General features: G+C 46.3%; 1 protein-coding gene across 1 annotated transcript in view; it reads right to left on the bottom strand.

The window, feature by feature from the left end:
• LOC147902816 (uncharacterized) overlaps positions 1-19,509 on the bottom strand; it is an 82,860-nt gene that overhangs the window by 23,898 nt on the left and 39,453 nt on the right. The window contains exons 7-11 of the mRNA XM_087373947.1: positions 17,551-17,719; positions 15,007-15,358; positions 2,916-3,131; positions 2,438-2,757; positions 2,195-2,293 (exon numbers count right to left, since the gene is read on the bottom strand). Of these exons, the coding sequence (XP_087230073.1) occupies positions 2,195-2,293; positions 2,438-2,757; positions 2,916-3,131; positions 15,007-15,358; positions 17,551-17,719 (1,156 nt within the window). The remainder of the gene's footprint in view (positions 1-2,194; positions 2,294-2,437; positions 2,758-2,915; positions 3,132-15,006; positions 15,359-17,550; positions 17,720-19,509) is intronic.

Genomic DNA, 19,509 nt, shown 5'->3' with positions numbered 1-19,509 from the left:
TGCATCCGTACATTGCCTCAAATGGGGGGCTCATGCCAATGGAGAGATGCTTTGTACCGTTGTAGCAAATTCAGCAAGTGCCAACCATTTATCCCAAGACTTCTGAGTATCATGACAAAAGTGCCTCAAATATTCCTCCACCCATTTGTTCACCCTTTTCGACTGTCCATCAGTCTCAGAATGGTAAGCAATGCTAGGTGTGAGTAACATAGCCACTGCTGTAAATAACTCCTGCCAAAAGTGACCCATAAATTTTGCATCTCTGTCACTGGCAATTTCCTGAGGGAAACCATGATGCTTAAAGACATGCTCAATGAATTGCCAAGCAACCTGTGATGCTGAATACCGAGTCTTAGTGGGTATGAAATGTGCTTGTTTTGTCATCCTATCCACCACAACAAAGATGATGTCCCATCCCCTCTCTGTAGAAGGCAATCCTGTGATGAAATCCATTGGTATGTGCGTCCATTTGCCCTCTGGAATGGGTAATGGCTGCAAGAGAATTTGCTGTCCATTTTATTATGTTGGCAAGGCAAGCATTCAGCCCAAATCCCCCCACATGCCTTCCCAAGTAAAGCTCTGCTTGATTCTTTCATATGTTGTAGTGACACCCGCATGTCCAGCCATGGAAGAGGAGTGCATTTCTTGCAAAACCAGCTGTCTATATTTTGAGTCTGGCACTAAATAAATTATGTCTTGTCCTAGCACCACAACAGCCCATTATGTGAATTCCAAATGACCCTAACTAGAAGGCTTCTGCAAATCTCAAAATATGAGAGCTGCCTTAGAATTCTGCATATACTCGTCTTGAATGCCATGAATCCACTCCTAATATATGGTAGAGATAGCAAACCAATTCAGCAAATGATGAACGATTTGTTCTGAGATTATTTGGGCAAATTCGTTATCGTGTTTTTAGATGGTGTTTTTAGATGACATCTTGGTATATAGTCGAACACTAGAGGATCACATTGGACACCTCCGGATTGTCTTAGTTATTCTATGACAGCATAAGCTCTATGCCAAGATGAGTAAATGTGACTTCTTTATGAAAGAGATCATTTACTTAGGACACAAGATTTCTTATGAAGGTATTAGCATTGATCTAGATCGTATCGAAAAGGTTTTGGAATGGCCCATCCCTCAGACTGTGAAACAACTTCGTGCTTTCCTAGGATTTATGGTCACATCTTGGACAAGGCATCTGCCAACCACATTTTCCTTCCCTTTTCTGTACTCAATGTCAAAATCATCGGATGGACTGCAGCCAACCACTTCTTATGCTTATATGATAAATTTGGCTAGGTGAGGAAGAATCTGAGTGTCCAATGATCTATTTTCACCTTAATTTTACTCTCGTATAAATAGTGGTGCCATTTCTTGAAAGCATGCAAGATAGCCAACATCTCCTGATCATAAACATGGTAATTGAGTTCTTTGGCATCAAACTTCCTGCTTTCAAAGGCTACTACCCCGTGTTCCTTCTCAGAACAACGCCCAATTCTTTGCCACTGGCATCTACCTCCACAATGAAAGGATGCGAAAAATCAGGGCATACCAAGACAGGTACATGAGTGAGAGCAAATTTCAGGTCTTCAAAGCTGCGTTGTGCTTCCTTTGACCACTGAAAAGCATCCTTCTTCAAGAGCTCAGTAAGAGGAGCTGCCCTAATGGCAGATTTACGAATAAAGCGCATAGTGAAGATAGTAAGACCTAAAAATCCTCTCAACTGGTTGGGATTTTGTGGCTATGGCCAATCTTTGATGCATTTCACCTTGGTTGGATCGACCCGAATGCCACGTCTACTCACAATATGCCCCAGATACCCAACCTCCTTTGCCATAGAAGTGCATTTGCTGGCTTTCTGATGCATCCTCAAAATTTACAGCACCTGCTTCACATGCTTAATGTGCTCGTGTCTATCCTTGCTGTAAATGAGGATCTTATCAAAGAAAACCAGCACGCATATGAGGAGAAGTGGTTACAATATCTTGTTCATCAACGCCTAGATGGTGGCCGGTGCATATAGCATAAATTGTTTGCTACGCATCCCAATAGATCTCCTCCTTGTCCACATGAGCATTTCCATTGCATCCTCTCGCGCATGAAAAGGCATAGCAACCTGATGCTCCACATGAAAGAGTCCAACGGCCTCGCATGCTACACATGGGTTGAGTGTCATTGGATTGTATACAATGCATGTTATGTTCAATAGCACCACCGGGATCATAGGGGAGATCAGCCCCCTTCGTGGCTCCAGTGTCTGGAGCTTCTTCCACGTCCTGTGCACCCTCTGAATCATCATGAGTGGCATCCAAGGTCTCAGAAGCATCCATTAAATCCTCATCATCCGATATCCCAATAATCATGCTGAGTTTTGTAGTACCACCGTTACGCATTTTACAAACTTCCCGATGCTCAAGAGTCCACTTCTCACCACACTTAAAGCATAAGTTTGCCCGCTTTCTGCTGTCCATAATAGCCCTGGTGTGTTGTTTAAATTTTGATTTTTCATTTCCAGCACTTGGCGAAGCTCCTGGCTTAGCATCACATGGCATGTATGGCTTAGAAAATGGCATCTTGCTGCTTGTAACAGTGGGAAACCTTGGAAATGGTGGTGCTGCTGATTTCTTGTCATGCCAATCAGTCACCTTAGGCTTCTTCTCAGCCTCATTTGCAGTCCCGTATGTGCTGCCCGCTGCCATCTTATACTTCCTGGCAAATTTGGGCTCAAACACCTCTGCCAATTGGGCTGCACTGCAACCAAGGAAGGACTCAATCCTTGGATGAAATGCAACTTCTTCCCTTCTCAGATACATCCTTCATTTCCAGCACTTGGCGAAGCTCCTGGCTTAGCATCAAATGGCATGTATGGCTTAGAAAATGGCATCTTGCTGCCTGTAACAGTGGGAAACCTTGGAAATGGTGGTGCTGCTGATTTCTTGTCATGCCAATCAGTCACCTTAGGCTTCTTCTCAGCCTCATTTGCAGTCCCGTATGTGCTGCCCGCTGCCATCTTATACTTGCTGGCATATTTGGGCTCAAACACCTCTCCCAATTGGGTTGCACTGCAGCCAAGGAAGGACTCAATCCTTGGATGAAATGCAACAACTTCCCTTCTCAGATACATCCTGTACAAACAAGGAAAGTCTCCAAAAGATACTCTTGGACTGTACCAGTCTGTGACAACGCATAGAATTCAGCCAAGTACTTATCCAAGATGAGTGGGGATACGAAGGTAGTAACCATCATTTCTTTGAAACCCCTCCATGCGGTTGGCCTTTGAGGTGAATCCCTCATATACCACCACCAAGTATGTTCATAGTCCTACATGTGCATACCCTCAAAGATTATGTGGCCCTCATCCTGCTTTGAGTAGAAGGGACAATAATCTTCCAGCTTCGTAAGCCACTCCTCTAGCTCATTAGGTGTGCGAGTGTCCCCTTTGAATTGATGCACTATGAGTTTGTCCTTGACATCCTTGGCTGCATAATTCTTGTGTGCATAACCTCCAAAATTGCGGGCATCATCACGCTTGAGGTTCACATAATCGGAGAAAGACATCTCAAGTTTGATGGCCTCAGGCAGGGCCTTATATGAACGCAAGGAATCTGCCAGCATCTCATTAAAAGTGGTTTGCTGCCCACCACTAATCCCCTACTGCTGTCATCTGATGCACTGGCTGGGTCCGGCTATATGTGCTCACTGGTAGAGCAATGTGTGCATGAACCCTGGCTAGGTCTCACTGCCAAATGCATCGCATGTCAAAGGGTTGAGAAGAGGACTGACCTCTCTCCCAGTGTGTGGGCTGCCATATAAACCAAAACCAACTCTAGGAATACTCATTGGTGCCATGAGAGGAGCGCTATCCGGATGCATACCAACGGGTCGGCCCAAAAGAGACGGCTCAGCCTGCATAGATGCAAAAAACTGTGAACCAAAAGATGGCCTGACTATTGGAAAGGTCACTCCCCATTTGTAAGCCCCCATATGAGGAGAGCATGGGAGAGGGAGACCTAGGGCAGGATATGCCAAAGAGGAAAGGAAAAGAGGGGGCTGCCACATGGGCAGCACCCCACATCAAACAACATGGAAGGTACCTCGAGCTGGGATGGATCTGCAGCAGCAAAAGGCGAAGCGATAGCCAGCACAAGGGACCAAGAATAGTACGGCTGCAGTGCGGTCTGACACGTGGACTGTACGGATCTATTTGGCGCTGGAGAAGGGGCTGGCAGAGACGCAATCAAGGTGGGACTGTTGGTACAGGAAGGCGCATGGATGGAGGATATGGAGGAGCAGCAGAAGGGCTGCAAAGGGCCCTGGCAGCAGCACAAGAAAGGAGCAAGGGGTGGCTGGCCCCTTGCCCTTATATAGGACTCCTTCGGCTGAGCCAACCAAATCGGTTAGGCCATCCAACCAAGTCGGCCAACAACCAACCAGGCCAGTCGGCTCATTTAGGGCTGGCTGGTCGGTCAGTTTGAAGGGGCCTTGTGCCCTATAAAAGGAGCCTTTAAAAGGAGAGGCCCGAGGCCTCATTTTGCATCCAACAGTTCAGCAAAAGCACGAGCAGACAGGAGCAGACAGGAGCAGCCATAAGCCACTCACTTGGGCCTCACACTGGGGGTGAAGGAGAGTTGAAGGTGTGCTTAGGGGCTGGACCTTGGCTGTCTTCTAGGGCAGCAAGCTGTTGTGATCTGGATGGAGAGTCTACATACGCTCGAGGTGGGACTTTGGATCTATCTCTTTTGTATTGTGTCCATAGCTTTGGATGGAAATATATTCTTTTGTTGGTTTCTATATCTAGCTGGATTATTGTTTGTCGATGAGTCTGCACATCTATGTGATGCACATAGGTTTAAGAAGTTTGTCATTCCACTCCCCACACACACTGCAAGTTCCCAGGCTATTCTATCAATCTTTCATTGTGCATACCTTCTGTTGGTCCATTTCTAACATGGTATCAGAGCCCAAGTAGGAGGCTGGACACTTCCCAGAAGAGGAAGCAGAAGAAGTGCTTCTATTGTGACACACCCGGTGGATGGAGAAAAGCAGTAGAGCCCAATCCGCCTTCACAGCCACCCTTATCCACGTTTAAAACACCCGAATAACACAATCACAAGGAAAAAGGCATTCATACATCATCATTGCTCTACACATACCGTCTGATACAACTCACACTTTAGCCACATTTTCTCCAAAAGCCAGACAGCCTCAGAAAGAACCTAGTGGACCACACAGCCCAACACAAGCTCCTACTGATGACTGAGCTCAAGCTCACAAGGCCTTCAGATTCTCTGGAAAACAAGCTTCCCTTACAAGGCATACCAACTCACGGCCCTCTTGTATCCAAGGTATTGATCCAAGCCTCTATGGTTGAGACTCTCTCCCATTCGTAAGCTCCCGACAGCCATTGCTACAGCTCAACTATCAAGCATCATTCGAGACAGCCTTCATCTCTATCTCCCTGCATATCTCTTCCTTGCTCACTGAGTTCACCTTCCATCTCAGCTCATGTGTTCTCTTTTGGGATCTTCACCCTCTAAACTCCTCGACCTCTACTCCTCCTACGAGCTCACATACCTCTCCTGCTCTCTCGTAGCCCTTCCACTCTCAGAAGCTTCCACATCCGTCACCTCATGTTTACCGAACCTACTTCCTCCCTTAGACCTTCCGCGTCTACGAGCTTCCACACTCTTCACACACAATAGTCTTCACCGTAGCTTTCATTGCTCACAAACTCCCCTCGTCACCCACAACGAACCGAGATGCCAACTTCTCAAGAACCCATCACCCACCGTCCATCAAGGATCACGGACCCTTTCTCTTTGCCATCTTCGACCTCCAACCCGATCCTCTGGTCTGTAATTGCGTCGCCACTCCAGTCGCTCTCTCCATGCACAGATTGCATCTCTACAAGCACCACTTTCCTTCACTGCCCATCTCCTTTCACACGACGATAGCTACTCTACGGCTTCACTCTTGCTCATCGTTCTCACGGAAATCTGTTGTTTAGAGATCCTCCTAGGAGCCCTCGACCAATGCAATAGCCATCCTTCAAGCTCGGTCCCCTTCACAATAAGAGCAACAGATAACTGCCTTATTGCCTTTCACAGCCGCTCTTATACATCCCAAAGCTCACGAAGATCTACCATGCCATAGCCAAGAAGCTCTTTGTACACGTAACAATCGACCTCTTCAGCCCGTATAGTAGTGTCGCCCATAACAAGAACTCCATCCAAAAGCAAACGGCCCTTTGCCCAACTCACAGAGCTTACAAAGCTCACGTGTCCTCCCAGGTGCTCTGAGGGATCTCCCCCCCCGCCACATACGTTTTCCTTCCTCCACTACAAATCTCCCTCGTCCAGCAGCTTCAGCCCGCAACACTCTACATAACAATGGCTTCTCAACCAAGCACCAGCTACTTGGAAACCTTCAAAACGTCCACTCAATCCCCTGTGTGCTCACGTTGTGCTTTTTTAACCAAACTCCCCTCTATCCTCTTATGAGAACCTCTCAGTAAGGGCAACGGCCCTCGAGCCAGATCCCTCAACCTCTAGTATGGACAGTCGTCCTCTTCATCAAATCCAGCCGCTCCCACCTAAGGCAACCACCGCCCTTCCGTCACCCGTCAAGTGATCATAGCCAATACCGCAGCTTCCCCCTTCGCTCCAGCCTTCAAGCTCCTTCTAAACTACTTCTCCCGTCCTTCCTCTAGAAGAGCCTCTTCTGCTCCACGGAGCACACCCTCTGTCGCCCGCGAACCCCTTCCAGCAGTGCTTCACGTAGCATGCCAGCTTGTCGTCGAGAAGCTTGCTCCTCCTCATCACGTAGCCACCTGCATGCATGCTTTTTTGATTATAGCCACGTCACCTTTTGCTTTTTCACCACTCTCCCAATCCTTCCTTCAAGCTATACCAAAGCCCTTCATGCCCATATGGTTCTGTTAGGCATTCACTCACTTGCATGTCACCAACACTTAGCATTTAGTTCATGCCCTCATACAGAGAGGACTCGGGACAACCATGAAAGGCGTATGTCATCCCACAACAAAACCCCGTCACACTCTAAATATCATGCTTTGGATTATCTGGTGGTCCTACACTGCACTTCATTATCTCCCAGAAGTCCCTGTAGAAGCGCCTTCCATCTCAAGAAAGTATAGCATCAATGTGGAGTCTTTTATGAGAGTATCCATAGCTCATTTCCACAACCAACTAGCTATATAGATAGCTATGCACTCACCCATCAACATGCAATAAGTAAAAAACATTTTTTCTTTTTTATCCACACACCGGACATTTTGTGAAGGATTGCAAAAAGAAGAAGGCGGATTAAAAAAACAACAAGGAGTCCGACTCATATTCAGAGAGTAACACAAAAGCCCAAGCTAATGTGGTAATCGAAGAACTATTCTTGGTGACATCTCCATGTTTTATTGATGTACCATATGCCGTCCTAGAAACCACACTGATGATGTCTACCATTGAGATGTGGGTCGACGGGGAGTTAGAGACCTTTGTGAAGGTGAAGAATAGCATGGAGTGCTTGGAACCTTCCAAGTACGTGGCTGTTGATACTAACACGAGGGTGGATTCCATGGAGTGCCCTAGGGTTTGATATTCAAATAATTGCTGTAATTCAAAAGGGAACAGTACTGGATTACACAAGTTTTTGGTATGTGCCTCGATGAGGCGCATGGTTTGCTTTCAGAGCAAGCACACAGGCAGTACAATGGTCTAATATGTATTTGATGTTCTTAATTTGAACCTTTATAGCATGTTGTGGAGAGAATATGCTCTTCATATGTCTCAGGTAATGTGAGATTGGAAGCAATGGTCCTTCTTCAAATGTAGAAGAGGAAGTGTGGTTGCTTCTTCGAATCTCGGACACAAATTGCTTGAAGGTGATGGACAAGGTGTACTGAAGCCAGAAGAGTACTTGCTTGAGAGCTCAGTAAGAGTTCGTGGTCCAGGTTATCGGGAGATATTCTTGGGACTTCGCTTCTCGAGATGGTTCTTTTGTTACAGACCTTGCCAAAGGAAGGACGGGTTGAAACAGACCCACTAAGCATGGTGCCTGGAAGACTCTAGGTTGTTCACTCATTATGAGGGGGACAACTGGAAGATCGTGGTGTTTGGGTTGCTCGAGTTTGAAGGTGGGAACGTGATGAAGGTGGTGGTGGTGCTAGGAGGTGCTACCAAAGATGGACCTATGTATCAGGACGGTGTGCGGAAGCAGAACCAAACCTGGTGGAGCATGAGCCACTAGATGAAAAGCTAGGAAAAGATTTTGACATCAAACTGTTCCAGAGGACTACTACTACCAGGGAGTTACTGGAGCATCCTCATCAACGTGTTGGCATTGGGCCAAGATGTGCCGGTGAGAGGGGGTGTTGGAAAGGTCACCTCCCCATCTGTAAGCCCCCATATGAGGAGAACATGGGGGAGGGAGACCTAGGGCAAGATGTGCCCAAGAGAAAAGGAAGAGAGGGGGATGCCACATGGGCAGCCCCTCACATCAAGCAACATGGAAGGTACCTCGAGCTGGGATGGATTCGCAGCAGCAAAAGGTGAAGCGATAGCCAGCACAAGGGACCCAGAATAGTACGGCTGCGGTACGGGCTGACACATGGACTGTAAGGATCTGTAAGGCACTGGAGAAGGGCCTAGCAGAGGCGCAATCAAGGCGGAACTATTGGTGTAGGGAGGCGCCTGGATGGAGGATGTGGAGGAGCAGCTGACAGCAACACAAGAAAGGAGCAAGGGGGGGGCTTATCCCTTGCCCTTATATAGGACTGGTTGGGCGGAGCCAACCAAGTCCATTAGGCCACTCAACCAAGTCGGCCAACAACCAACCAGGCTAGTCGGCTCATTTAGGGCTGGCTGGTCGGTCAGTTTGAAGGGGCCTTGTGCCCTATAAAAGGAGACCTATAAAAGGAGAGGCCCCGGGCCTCATTTTGCATCCAACAGCTCAGCAAAAGCAGGAGCATACAAGAGCATCCATAAGCCACTCACTTGGGCCTCACATTGGGGGTAAAGGAGAGTTGAAGGTATGCTGCAGACAGAGCTCCCTAGTGGCTGGACCTGGGCTCTCTTCTAGGGCAGCAAGGTGTTGTGATCTGGACGGAGAGTCTACATACGCTCGAGGTGGAGCATGCGGGCTGAAGTCCAGAGATATCGGGCAGATGGTAGGAGTACCTTGTGGTAAGATCAAAGGACCACGCTCTGGTGGGACTTTGGATCTATCTCTTTTGTATTGTGTCCATAGCTTTGGACGGAAATATATTGTTTTGGTGGTTTCTATATCTAGCTGCATTATTGTCTATCGATGAGTCTACACATCTATGCGATGCACATAAGTTTAAGAAGTTTGTGATTCCACTCCCCACACACCCTGTGTGAGTTCTTGGGCTATTATATCACTCTTCCGCTGTGCGTACCCTCTATTGGTCCATTTCTAACACTGACATCTTGCAAGAAAGTGCTTTGCGGCGCGAAAATGCATCATCTCATTCCAAATAATCCCCATGCTGGGGTACATGCAACGGTCCAAAAGACTGACGCTCATAGGAACGACGAGCATCTCCCATAAAAACCTGCGTGCAGCAGAAAAAACAACCTAACTGTCTGAGTGATCCCCTTGCTGGGGTACGGGCTGCTTGCCCTTGTCCTACATAGCCTGGCCAATCTAATGATCGAGCAACTGTCCCATCTGGGCAAGCCATATCCTACATAGCCATGGCCGTGGTAAGCTACTGGCCGAAGTCCTGTATCTTCTGGCGGGAAGCACCCTGGAGCATAGAAGCAAGGGTATCAAGAAACTGTTTGTGCTTCTGGAGACGCAGGAGAGAGAAGCTGAGTTGTAGGGATCTCTGTACCACCAGTGGATGCACCCACTGTGGAAGGCAATAGCTCATGTTGAGCACCCTGATCACTATCATGCAAGGTATCCCAAGGGGCACACTAGAGTGGCATAGTGGATGTCTGAGAGAGAGAAGCTCGAATGCACGCAAGTAAATGAAATGGACTCAAAGAAGTAGACAACAAAACATTGCTGTAATGAGTACCTGATATAGTGTGTTGAACCACTAAAAAGTCCGATGACGAAGCTCGAGAAGACAATCGATGAAGAGGACTGGCAGGGGGGATTGACGACTGATCGAGTGTGGGTGTGTAGACGGGACTGGCAGGGAGCGATGGCCACAGCTGATGGCTTTTGTTCTTCCTTCAACGGGGGCAGAGGAATACAAGAGACGCAGGGATTAATTTGGGCATTGGATGGGCGTCGCTAGTCTTGCCTCGCCGTTGGAGCCCATGATCTTGGTGTAGCTGCACATGCACTAGAGGTCGCCACGCAATTGAAGGCCACTGCTGTAGATGGTGGCGTGACGTCCACTATGTTTCAAAGGTCAATTGAGAGCTTTTGGAGTCAAGTGCCATGCACGTCAATAAGTTACTGGAAGAGAACGTCCAAGTTGACGGATATGGCACTATTACGTGAAGGGACTCTGCCATCCGTGTGGAAGGGGAGAGAGAAGGAGCACACCGACACACACAACCAGGATAAACACAAGAGTGTGGGGATAAAACATATGTGTGTACCTCCCCTAGCACACAGTCAACCTTTTATATGAAAGGATAAGGTTACAACACTAAGTACGGTGTACTTAGTGTACTTAACAAATAAAAGTACTAAATGTACTTAAGTGTACTAACTGTACTTGGGTGGCCATAGTGCCTTTACCCCAACAACCTCCCACTTAAAGGCAATATGCCCTCAAGTAAAAATAAATGAGGCTCAACCTATACCCATCAACTGTCGGCAATGTGCAAACCGCTCTGCAGGCAAGCCTTTTGTCAACAGATCTGCTGGATTATCATCTGTGTGAATCTTGACAAGCTGAATCAGCTTATCATCTATTACCTCCCTGATGAAGTGATACTTCACATCAATGTGCTTTGTCTTTGCATTAAAGACAGGATTGTGTGCCAACTGAATAGCACTCTGACTGTCACAATGCAACAATGGAATATCACCTGTAATGCCCAAGTCTCCCACTAGCCGAGATAACCATAACGCCTCTGTGGCTGCAATATATTCAGCTTCCGTGGTAGACAAGGCTATGCACTGCTGCATCCTTGACATCCATGACACTGCACCTCCAGTGAATGTATAAACATAACCGGTAGTAGACTTCCGGTTATCGGGATGACCAGCAAAATCTGAATCCACATAACCATGCACCTTTGCATCTCGCTTGCCAAAGCATATGCACAACTCCTGTGTGCCCTTCAGGTATCTCATGATACCTTTCACTGCATTCCAATGCTTCTTGCCTGGATTTGCCATATACCTGCTAACCACTCCCACTGCAAACGCAATATCAGGTCTGGTAGCAACCATGGCATACATGAGACTGCCACAAGCTGAAGCATACGGAATCTTGGCCATTTCAGCCCTATCAGCATCTGAGTGTGGGCTGTCCATTGCACTGAGTTTCACATATGGAGGCAATGGAGAACTAAGGGTCTTCCCCCCCTCCATATGAAACCTGTGCAATACTTTGCCAATATATTCGGTCTGAGACAAATACAACAAATGTTGTCCCTTGTCTCTCCGTATCCGCATTCCCAGTATGTGATTTGCATCACCAAGGTCCTTCATATCAAAGGCCTCATGCAATCTTTTCTTAAGGTCATCAAGCTCCTTACGAGCTTTACCAGCAATAAGCATGTCATCCACATATAAAATGAGAATGATTAAGCTGCCATTTGCAGCCCTTTTGGTATATAAGCAGTGATCGTCATCACTTCTCCTGAAACCTTGGGACTTCATGAAGGTATCAAATTTCTTATACCATTCCCTTGGTGCCTGTTTCAGCCCGTAAAGGCTTTTTTTAAGCTTGCATACAAGTGACTCCTTGCCCTTGACTGCAAATCCTTCTGGCTGCTGCATGTAGATCTCCTCATGAAGATCATCGTGAAGAAAGGCTATCTTCACATCCATTTGGCATAATTCCAAATTCTCACATGCAAAGAAAGCAAGTACAATCCTGAGTGTGGTCATCTTAACCACTGGAGAAAAGATCTCATCAAAATCGACACCATACTCCTGCTTAAAGCCCTTGGCAACCAACCTGGCTTTATACCTTGGCTTAGCTCCAAGTGTGACTTTCAATCTATACACCCACTTGCATGGCTATAATTTCATGCACTTAGGCAACTGCACCAATTCCCAAGTACCATTTTTATGGAGACTGTCCATTTCAGACTTCATGGCTAGTTCCCATAGCCTTTTATCATGCATTTGCACGGCTTCCTTGTAACAGGAAGATTCTCCACAATCTGTAAGCATAATAAAATCTGCTCCTGGAACAAATTTGTCTGGCGGTTTCATTTGTCGAGTGGACCCATTGGTCTTGCTGTCCAACTTGCTGCTCACCTAAAACAGGTGGCTGTTCCAGTAGATCAGGCTGCAGAATTATGCCTGGGAGGTCTTCCAAAGGTGGCATGTCCCATAGTACATCTTCCGCCACTGCGGGGAAATGTGACAAAGTACCGTGCACCTCCAAGTGAAGGACTAGGCATCTCACACACGTCTGTATGCACAAGCTCAAGTTGAGCATCTTTATGTCCTAAACTCCTTTTATGAGGACACTGTAACTGTCTACCACATATGCAGTGCTCACAAAACTTTAAATCAGAAAATTTAAGAGACGGTAAGTAGCCAAGGCGAGCCAATTGCTCCATTCCACTTATGTTCATATGTCCCATCCGGCTATGCCACATAGAAATATTCGGCAGCTCGGTGGCATGAATATCAGCATGATTACATACTTTAGCATGGAGAGTATACATTGTGTCAACCTTAGAGCCTCTGGCAACAACCAGGGCACCTTTGGTGACCTTCCAGAAACCATGACCAAAGCTGGTCACAAAACCTTCGTCATCCAACATGCCAGTAGAAATCAGATTTTTCTTGACTTCGGGTACATGCCTGACATTGTGAAGCATAAGCTGAGTACCATCAACAAATACAAGCCTGACATCTCCAACACCAACAATACTGCATGCATGATTATCCCCTAGAAAAGCGACTCCATTACTGCCTGCTGCATATCTTACAAACAATTCTTTGTAAGGTGTAACATGGAATGAGGCACCTGAGTCAATGATCCAAGAGTGCATGTCTGCAAAATCTCCTGCATGGAGAGAATGAGCATCCAAAGTAGAGAGAAATAGAACCTCTCCCTCACTGTCATAACCGTGTGTAGAATGAAGCTCTTCAATCTTCACACTGCTCTTGCCATTGCTTACTGGTACAATTGCTTTTGCATCTGACGCATCAGTGTTTTTGGCTTTGTCTCTCTTATCATTTTTCAGTTTAAAGCACTGCTTTTTGGTATGTCCCTTTTTGCCACAGTAGTAGCACTCAACATCTTTGTTGGAGCGGGACTTGCTCCTCCCTTTTCCCCTTTCCTGAGATTTGCCTCTTTGCTGACTTCTCCCCCTCGCATTTAAGGCATTGTTAGGCTTTATTGCATCTTGAGCTTTCAGCTTCTGCTCTTCTTGCAAAATCAGCCCTGTGATATTTGAAAAACTTATGAAAGTGTTTGCATTTGTTACAGCTGTGGTGAATGTATCCCAACTTTCAGGAAGAGAGATCAAGAGTGCCATACCCTTGGTTTCCTCATCCACCACATATTTTTGATTTGCAAGTTGAGTGACAATTGAATTAAACTCATTGAGATGTGCATCCATGGAGGTCCCTTCCTTCATCTTCACATTGAAGAACTTGCGCAACCAATATATCTTTGTGGCTACACTTTGCTGCTCATATGTGTCCTGTAGCTTTTTCCACACACCCCAGGCTGTTTTTTCACCATCCACATTCCAAACAACACTCTCATGGAGTGACAATTCAATTATGGACTTTGCTGATAGATCAGCTAGTGCCCAAGCATCATCAGATGTGCCAATGGGCTTCACACCTTTGTGTATAATAGGAGCATGAAACTGCCTGACAATTAGCACATTCAGGACCATCTTTTTCCACATTGGGTAGTTAGCAGCACCCTGCAACTTTTTAATATTGAGAAGAGAAGATTCCGAGGATGAAGCCATTACAATCAGCAAGAAATATAACCCACACTTGGGTGCCTGACTCCCTGCAAACTAAGTGCACAAATGCACTTGTAGTTGTGCTCAAAAGTTAATTCCTGCAATGGAACACAGGACCTGCAACTTTCTCCCACTTAACAGTAAATACTGTCTGTTTCCTGCCTGCTGCAGATCCAGAAAAGCAATACTTAATGCATTAATTGATGCTCTGTAGTACAGTACAGCAGTACCTTTATTTGACACAATGTATGTCCCTGCTGTAACAGTGAAAACAACACTATTTTTATGCACTTTAAACTTCAGTAAAGTGACTGTTTACAGTCCAAAAGTTGACTCCGGACAGTACCTGACTGTACTTTCTAGTACAGCAACAGAAATTGACTGTATAACTGTCCAAAACTGTCAGAATCAGACTTTCTCTTGCCTCTATAACTGTGTTACACAGTTTAGAACTTGAATGAGGCAAAAGCCCCTTGACTGGAAGCCAATTTTTGAAAAATTTTAGTGCATACACCGCTTTCCCAAAGCTCCACTGATCACATAAAGCATCTAGGTGTTTCCCCCAACACTGATATGCATAACAATGTCAATAGCCCCAATTCATATGCATCTGCCACTGTCGCGTAAGTCATAAAATGCATCAAATCCTTGCACAAATCAACTCCAATCAGGAGGATATACGCAAACAAGTGCGTGTATAAGCCAATGCTTGGCTGTGGCTACAAAAGCCCCTTGATTCTGTACCTTGTGACTTGAAATTCTCAACACTGACTAGGTACTCACGGGAGTGTAGTCTGCATCATTTTGTAAGCCAAAGCTCTCCAAAGATTTTAAGGAATACCAAAGGCATTTAATCAACAGTTTGTCCCGAAATCAGGGCAAGGACGCTTGGCGGGAGGCGGGGAAAGAAGCGATACTGGCGCCCGTAACAAGATTGCGGTGGAGACGCTGATGGCGGAGCTGCTGGCGCCTGTGGCGCTGGTAGCACCGCTGCTGGCGCCTAGCAGCTTGGCTACTAGCGTCGCCGGTGGCTTTGGCTGCTGGCGCCGCTAGTGGCCTTGGCCGCTGGCGTCGCTCGTGGCCTTGGCTGTTGGCGTCGCCGGTGGCCTTGGCTGCTGGCGACGAATAACCTCGACGGCTGATAGCGCTGGCAGCGCTAGCAGCTGCTGGCGCTGCTGACGGCGCTGGCTGCTGGCTGCTGGTAAGACCCACGTTTGGGCACCCACAAGAATAGGCAGCTGCAGAATAGGCGAGGATAGGGAGAGTGGCTCTGATACCAGTTGTGGAAGGGGAGAGAGAAGGAGCACACCGACACACACAACCAAGATAAACACAAGAGTGTGGGGATAAAACATATGTGTGTACCTCCCCTAGCACACAGTCAACCTTTTATATGAAAGGAAAAGGTTACAACACTAAGTACGGTGTACTTAGTGTACTTAACAAATAAAAGTACTAAATGTACTTAAGTGTACTAACTGTACTTGGGTGGCCATAGTGCCTTTACCCCAACAATCCGTTGGTTTCTGGCTCTAATTTTTGCAGTTGAAGCTTGCGTTAGTTGCTTGCCTGTTGTGGCGTTGGTCATTGGAGCGGATGCCTCCTCCAAGCTGAGTGTTGAGGTAGAGAGGCCCAAGAAGGAGCTCTGATACCAATGCAATGAAAGGAAGGGGGACAAATTTGGTGAAGGGCCAAAGATGGCAGAAAAGGAAAAGAGGATAGGGGACAGGAAGGAGAAGAGAGAGATAGGAGAGGAAGGGATAGAGGGAGAGGAAGAGAGAGAAGAGGGTGAGGGTGAGGGGAAGAGAAAGATAGAGAGCGATTGGGGAAGAGAGTGTAGGCAGCACGTTGTGTGGATAAAATTGTAAATAGGTTTTTCACTTGTTGCATGCTTGTCGGTAGGCACTTAGCCTTGCACATAGTCAGATAGTTTTGATCTTGGGCTTTGTGAGCACCCTTCTTCTATCTGAAGGATCTTCTCTGATGTAAAAAAAACTCTTTGAGTTTATGAATGGATGTTTGCAAGGCCTCAGTGGGAAATGATGATGTGCAGTGTGGGTGCACCAGACACTCCAAAGCATGGTATCCAATGTGACGGTGTGTTTGTTGTGGAATGACATACATCTTTCATGGTTGTCCCAAGTCATATGTGTATGAGGGCATGAGTATTTTTTGTTGTGGGTGTCTTGTGTATTTTCCGTGTGTCAGGTTTGGGTTCATCATATGTGGCTAGTCTGTGAGGAACTAATCACTAAGTGTTAGTGGCATGCATTTGTGTGCACTAAGTCTATGGTTTGGGCATTAAAGCCTTGGTCTAAGTTTTGGGGAAAAACTTTGAGAGTGGTAAAAACATGAGGTGGCTAATCAAGAATGACGTGGCTGGAATCAAGAAAAGCATGCATGCATGTGGCTACGTGATGGAAGGGGGTACTTCTAGATGACAAGTTGGCATCTACGTGGGCGCTATGATGCGGGCTGGAGAGAGGGACTGTGGTTTGGTGAAGAGCTTGGGGACTTGACTGTGGGAGCGGCTCGGGGATTTGGCTCGAAGGTCAATTGCTCTTGTTGGAAGATGCTTGAACAGGCTGTGGCAGGCAAGTAATCACGCGGGCTAAAGGAAGTCAGCTGTTGCTTCTGGGAGCTTCAGAATTTGATGCGACTCTACTGTATGGGCTGGGAGATCCTAGGTCAAGGAGGCATGTGAGCATGCAGAAGGTGATCGCGAGTTTCGGCCGTGGCTCTTTGCTGTGAGCTTCTTGATCGGGGGTCGGCTATTGCTTTGGAAGCTCCTGGACGGTGGAGGAGTTGCTAACGTGTGGGCTCCGAGCCTTGGAAGAGCTCTGTGTGCCCTATGAGCAGGAGAAGCCACGGTGCTGACTATGATCACGTGACGGGTTACGGGCTGTTGCTCTGAGGCTATGGGATCTCTACAGTAGGAGACAGCTTGATTGGTGACTATACGGGCTGGGAGATCCTGAGACAAAGATAGTGGCTTTGAGTGGGACATGGGGTCCAGATGGAGAGGTGAACTATTGCTCTGGTTGAGAGCTGAGGGACAGAGGATGAACGTTGCTACTATACGGGCTAGAGAGGTCTGCAATTCTAATATATGTGTGGCTGTTCAAAGTATACATAAAGGACAAATTGGAGTATGTGCACACATAAAGATGCTACTTTGCACTGAAAAAAAATCCGCCTTTCAATTTCTACACTTAAATAACAAAGGTCATACAACTCTCAGAGTCATATCAATCAGATGTTCTCCCCCCCTTTTTTTTTAACGCTAAAATAAAGTGCTCTTCCTCGTCCCTCCGGGGATGGGATGCTGAAACTTCAAGAATAATAGTCACAAAAAGCTGCTGGGATTGAAATCGCAACTGAAGAACATAATCCACACCTATTTACATTTACTAAAACGTACGAAAATTACCCTCAAGTAAACCTGGTCTGTTTTCATCAATGTGTTCTACAGAATTTATCATGTCATACTTTTCACACTTTAATGATGATTCTAAATTGTCAATTTCAAGTTTCAATCTCCTTGATTCTCTTAAGTCCATCTCCAGTCTCCTTATCCTTTCTTCCAATATCTGTGATTTCTTTACTGCAAAATCTGTCCTGTTTCATAACAACAACTATAAGCAGAAAAAACGTATGCATAAAAATATATTTATTTGTGAGGTTTTTTAACTTAGCTATTCAAAAACCTGTCTGCTGTCTGATGAGAAAATGAAATCAATGCTGACCCTGAAAATTTCCAGTGTAGTCCCACACAACATAAGTGCTACTGAAAACATCTCGAAGCTGAAAAACATTGTTCTTTGCAGACACATGGATGTTTGCAATATAGGGGCAATATGAACAATGTCTCAGGGAAAGTCAGCATTGAATCCATTAACAATGGTGGTGAGCCACATGCGCCTGAGTTAATTCTATGGATCATAGAATGGTATCTGATTGTTTCGGCTTTGTTTTTGGAACAAAATCTTTATTCTTCTTTGTGAAATCTATAAGCGTTTTTTAAAACAATTACTTGGATCTAAAATAGGAATAGCTATCACATTCTGGTTCTAACTTTTTTCTTGATTTTTTATGCGAAATCCAGAAGCTTTGCAGCAGTGACATCTAATTTCACATATATGATTATTGTTTATGGTTTTCAACCTTGTGAGCGACTATCATGAGATTGAAATTGCACTACGTATTGTGGTTTTAAAGGATAAGTTTTGGGCATGTTCGTGAATTCATCTAGATTTATATATGATTATTGTCTTGGTAAGAATGAATGTTGAATTCAGCAATATGGCAAAGGGAATGCCATTATTAATTCCACATCCAGGCATGTGATGCACCCTTGACGTAGTACAATCAGCATTTGTGACTACTAACACTTAGTGTAATTGGAAATGTGATTCACTCTGAATAAGGACTCTGCTGCTGTACCGCGGATTTTGGGAGCGGCTGAGGGCTGCACAAGGGGTTGAGATGCTGCTGGAGGCTGGGAACTGAATGTCAAACTGAGGGGCAAATAGCCCCTTATATAGGGCTGGTAAGCAGGCCAACCTGGCAGACGGTTTTGACCGACTTGACCAAGCATTGACTGACCTGCTTGGTCAGGTCAGTTCACCAAACTTGGTCAGCCATGAGGATTGACGTAGGTGACCCGGTGGCCCTACCAATGGGCTCTTAGAATGCCCCAAAAACCCTGCAAATATGATGTGTTGGAGTGCTGCCAGATGGTGACGTGTGGCCAGTTGTCACTTCCACCTGTGCCTAGCACTGGTGCATGTGACATTCCCCTCTTCTAAACTTGTTGCTAGGTGGATATCTCACAAGGCTTTGCCCTGGTGACCCAAACTACTCCGTCGTGGCCTGCAACTTTGGGAAATAAGAATTGACTCCCATAGCTCGTGCTTGACTCGTCCCTAGACTGGGCTCACAAAGGGGTCACGGCATACACCAGAATGTCTTGGGTCTGACTGTGTGTCACAATGCACCCTAGTGCAGGGGTGCATGCGACAGTCCCTTCTGCTTGAATTCTGGATGATGGTATAGCTGCTGAGGGACTGAGTGAATCCACCAAGCAAATGTGATCATGATGACGACCAGCTACTGCTCGAAACTTGATTGTCCTCCCAAAGAGACTGAGTTGGCACTGCTCCAAAAGACTGAGGAACAAATGCTCTACTATGTTAACACAGCGGCTAAATAAAAACCCCTGAGAAAAGGTACTGCCACGAAGATTCGAAGCCAAACTACAATGGCCAGTCATCCCACACACTACTGTTGCAAACTCCTAATCAATGGGTGGTATGGCACTCTGATAGGCTCCTGGAAATGTGAGCTGCATGTTGTCCTCATGAACTGCTGAGGACTGGGTTGGGCTGCT

The sequence above is a fragment of the Dipteris shenzhenensis genome, chromosome 4 (genome assembly GCF_047967505.1).
Source record: "Dipteris shenzhenensis isolate YYH24624 ecotype China chromosome 4, Dip_SZ_1.0, whole genome shotgun sequence".
In the NCBI taxonomy this organism is placed as follows: Eukaryota; Viridiplantae; Streptophyta; class Polypodiopsida; order Gleicheniales; family Dipteridaceae; genus Dipteris; species Dipteris shenzhenensis.
The sequence above is the reverse complement of the archived record's forward strand: the minus strand, read 5'-3'. Positions and strand labels throughout refer to the sequence as shown.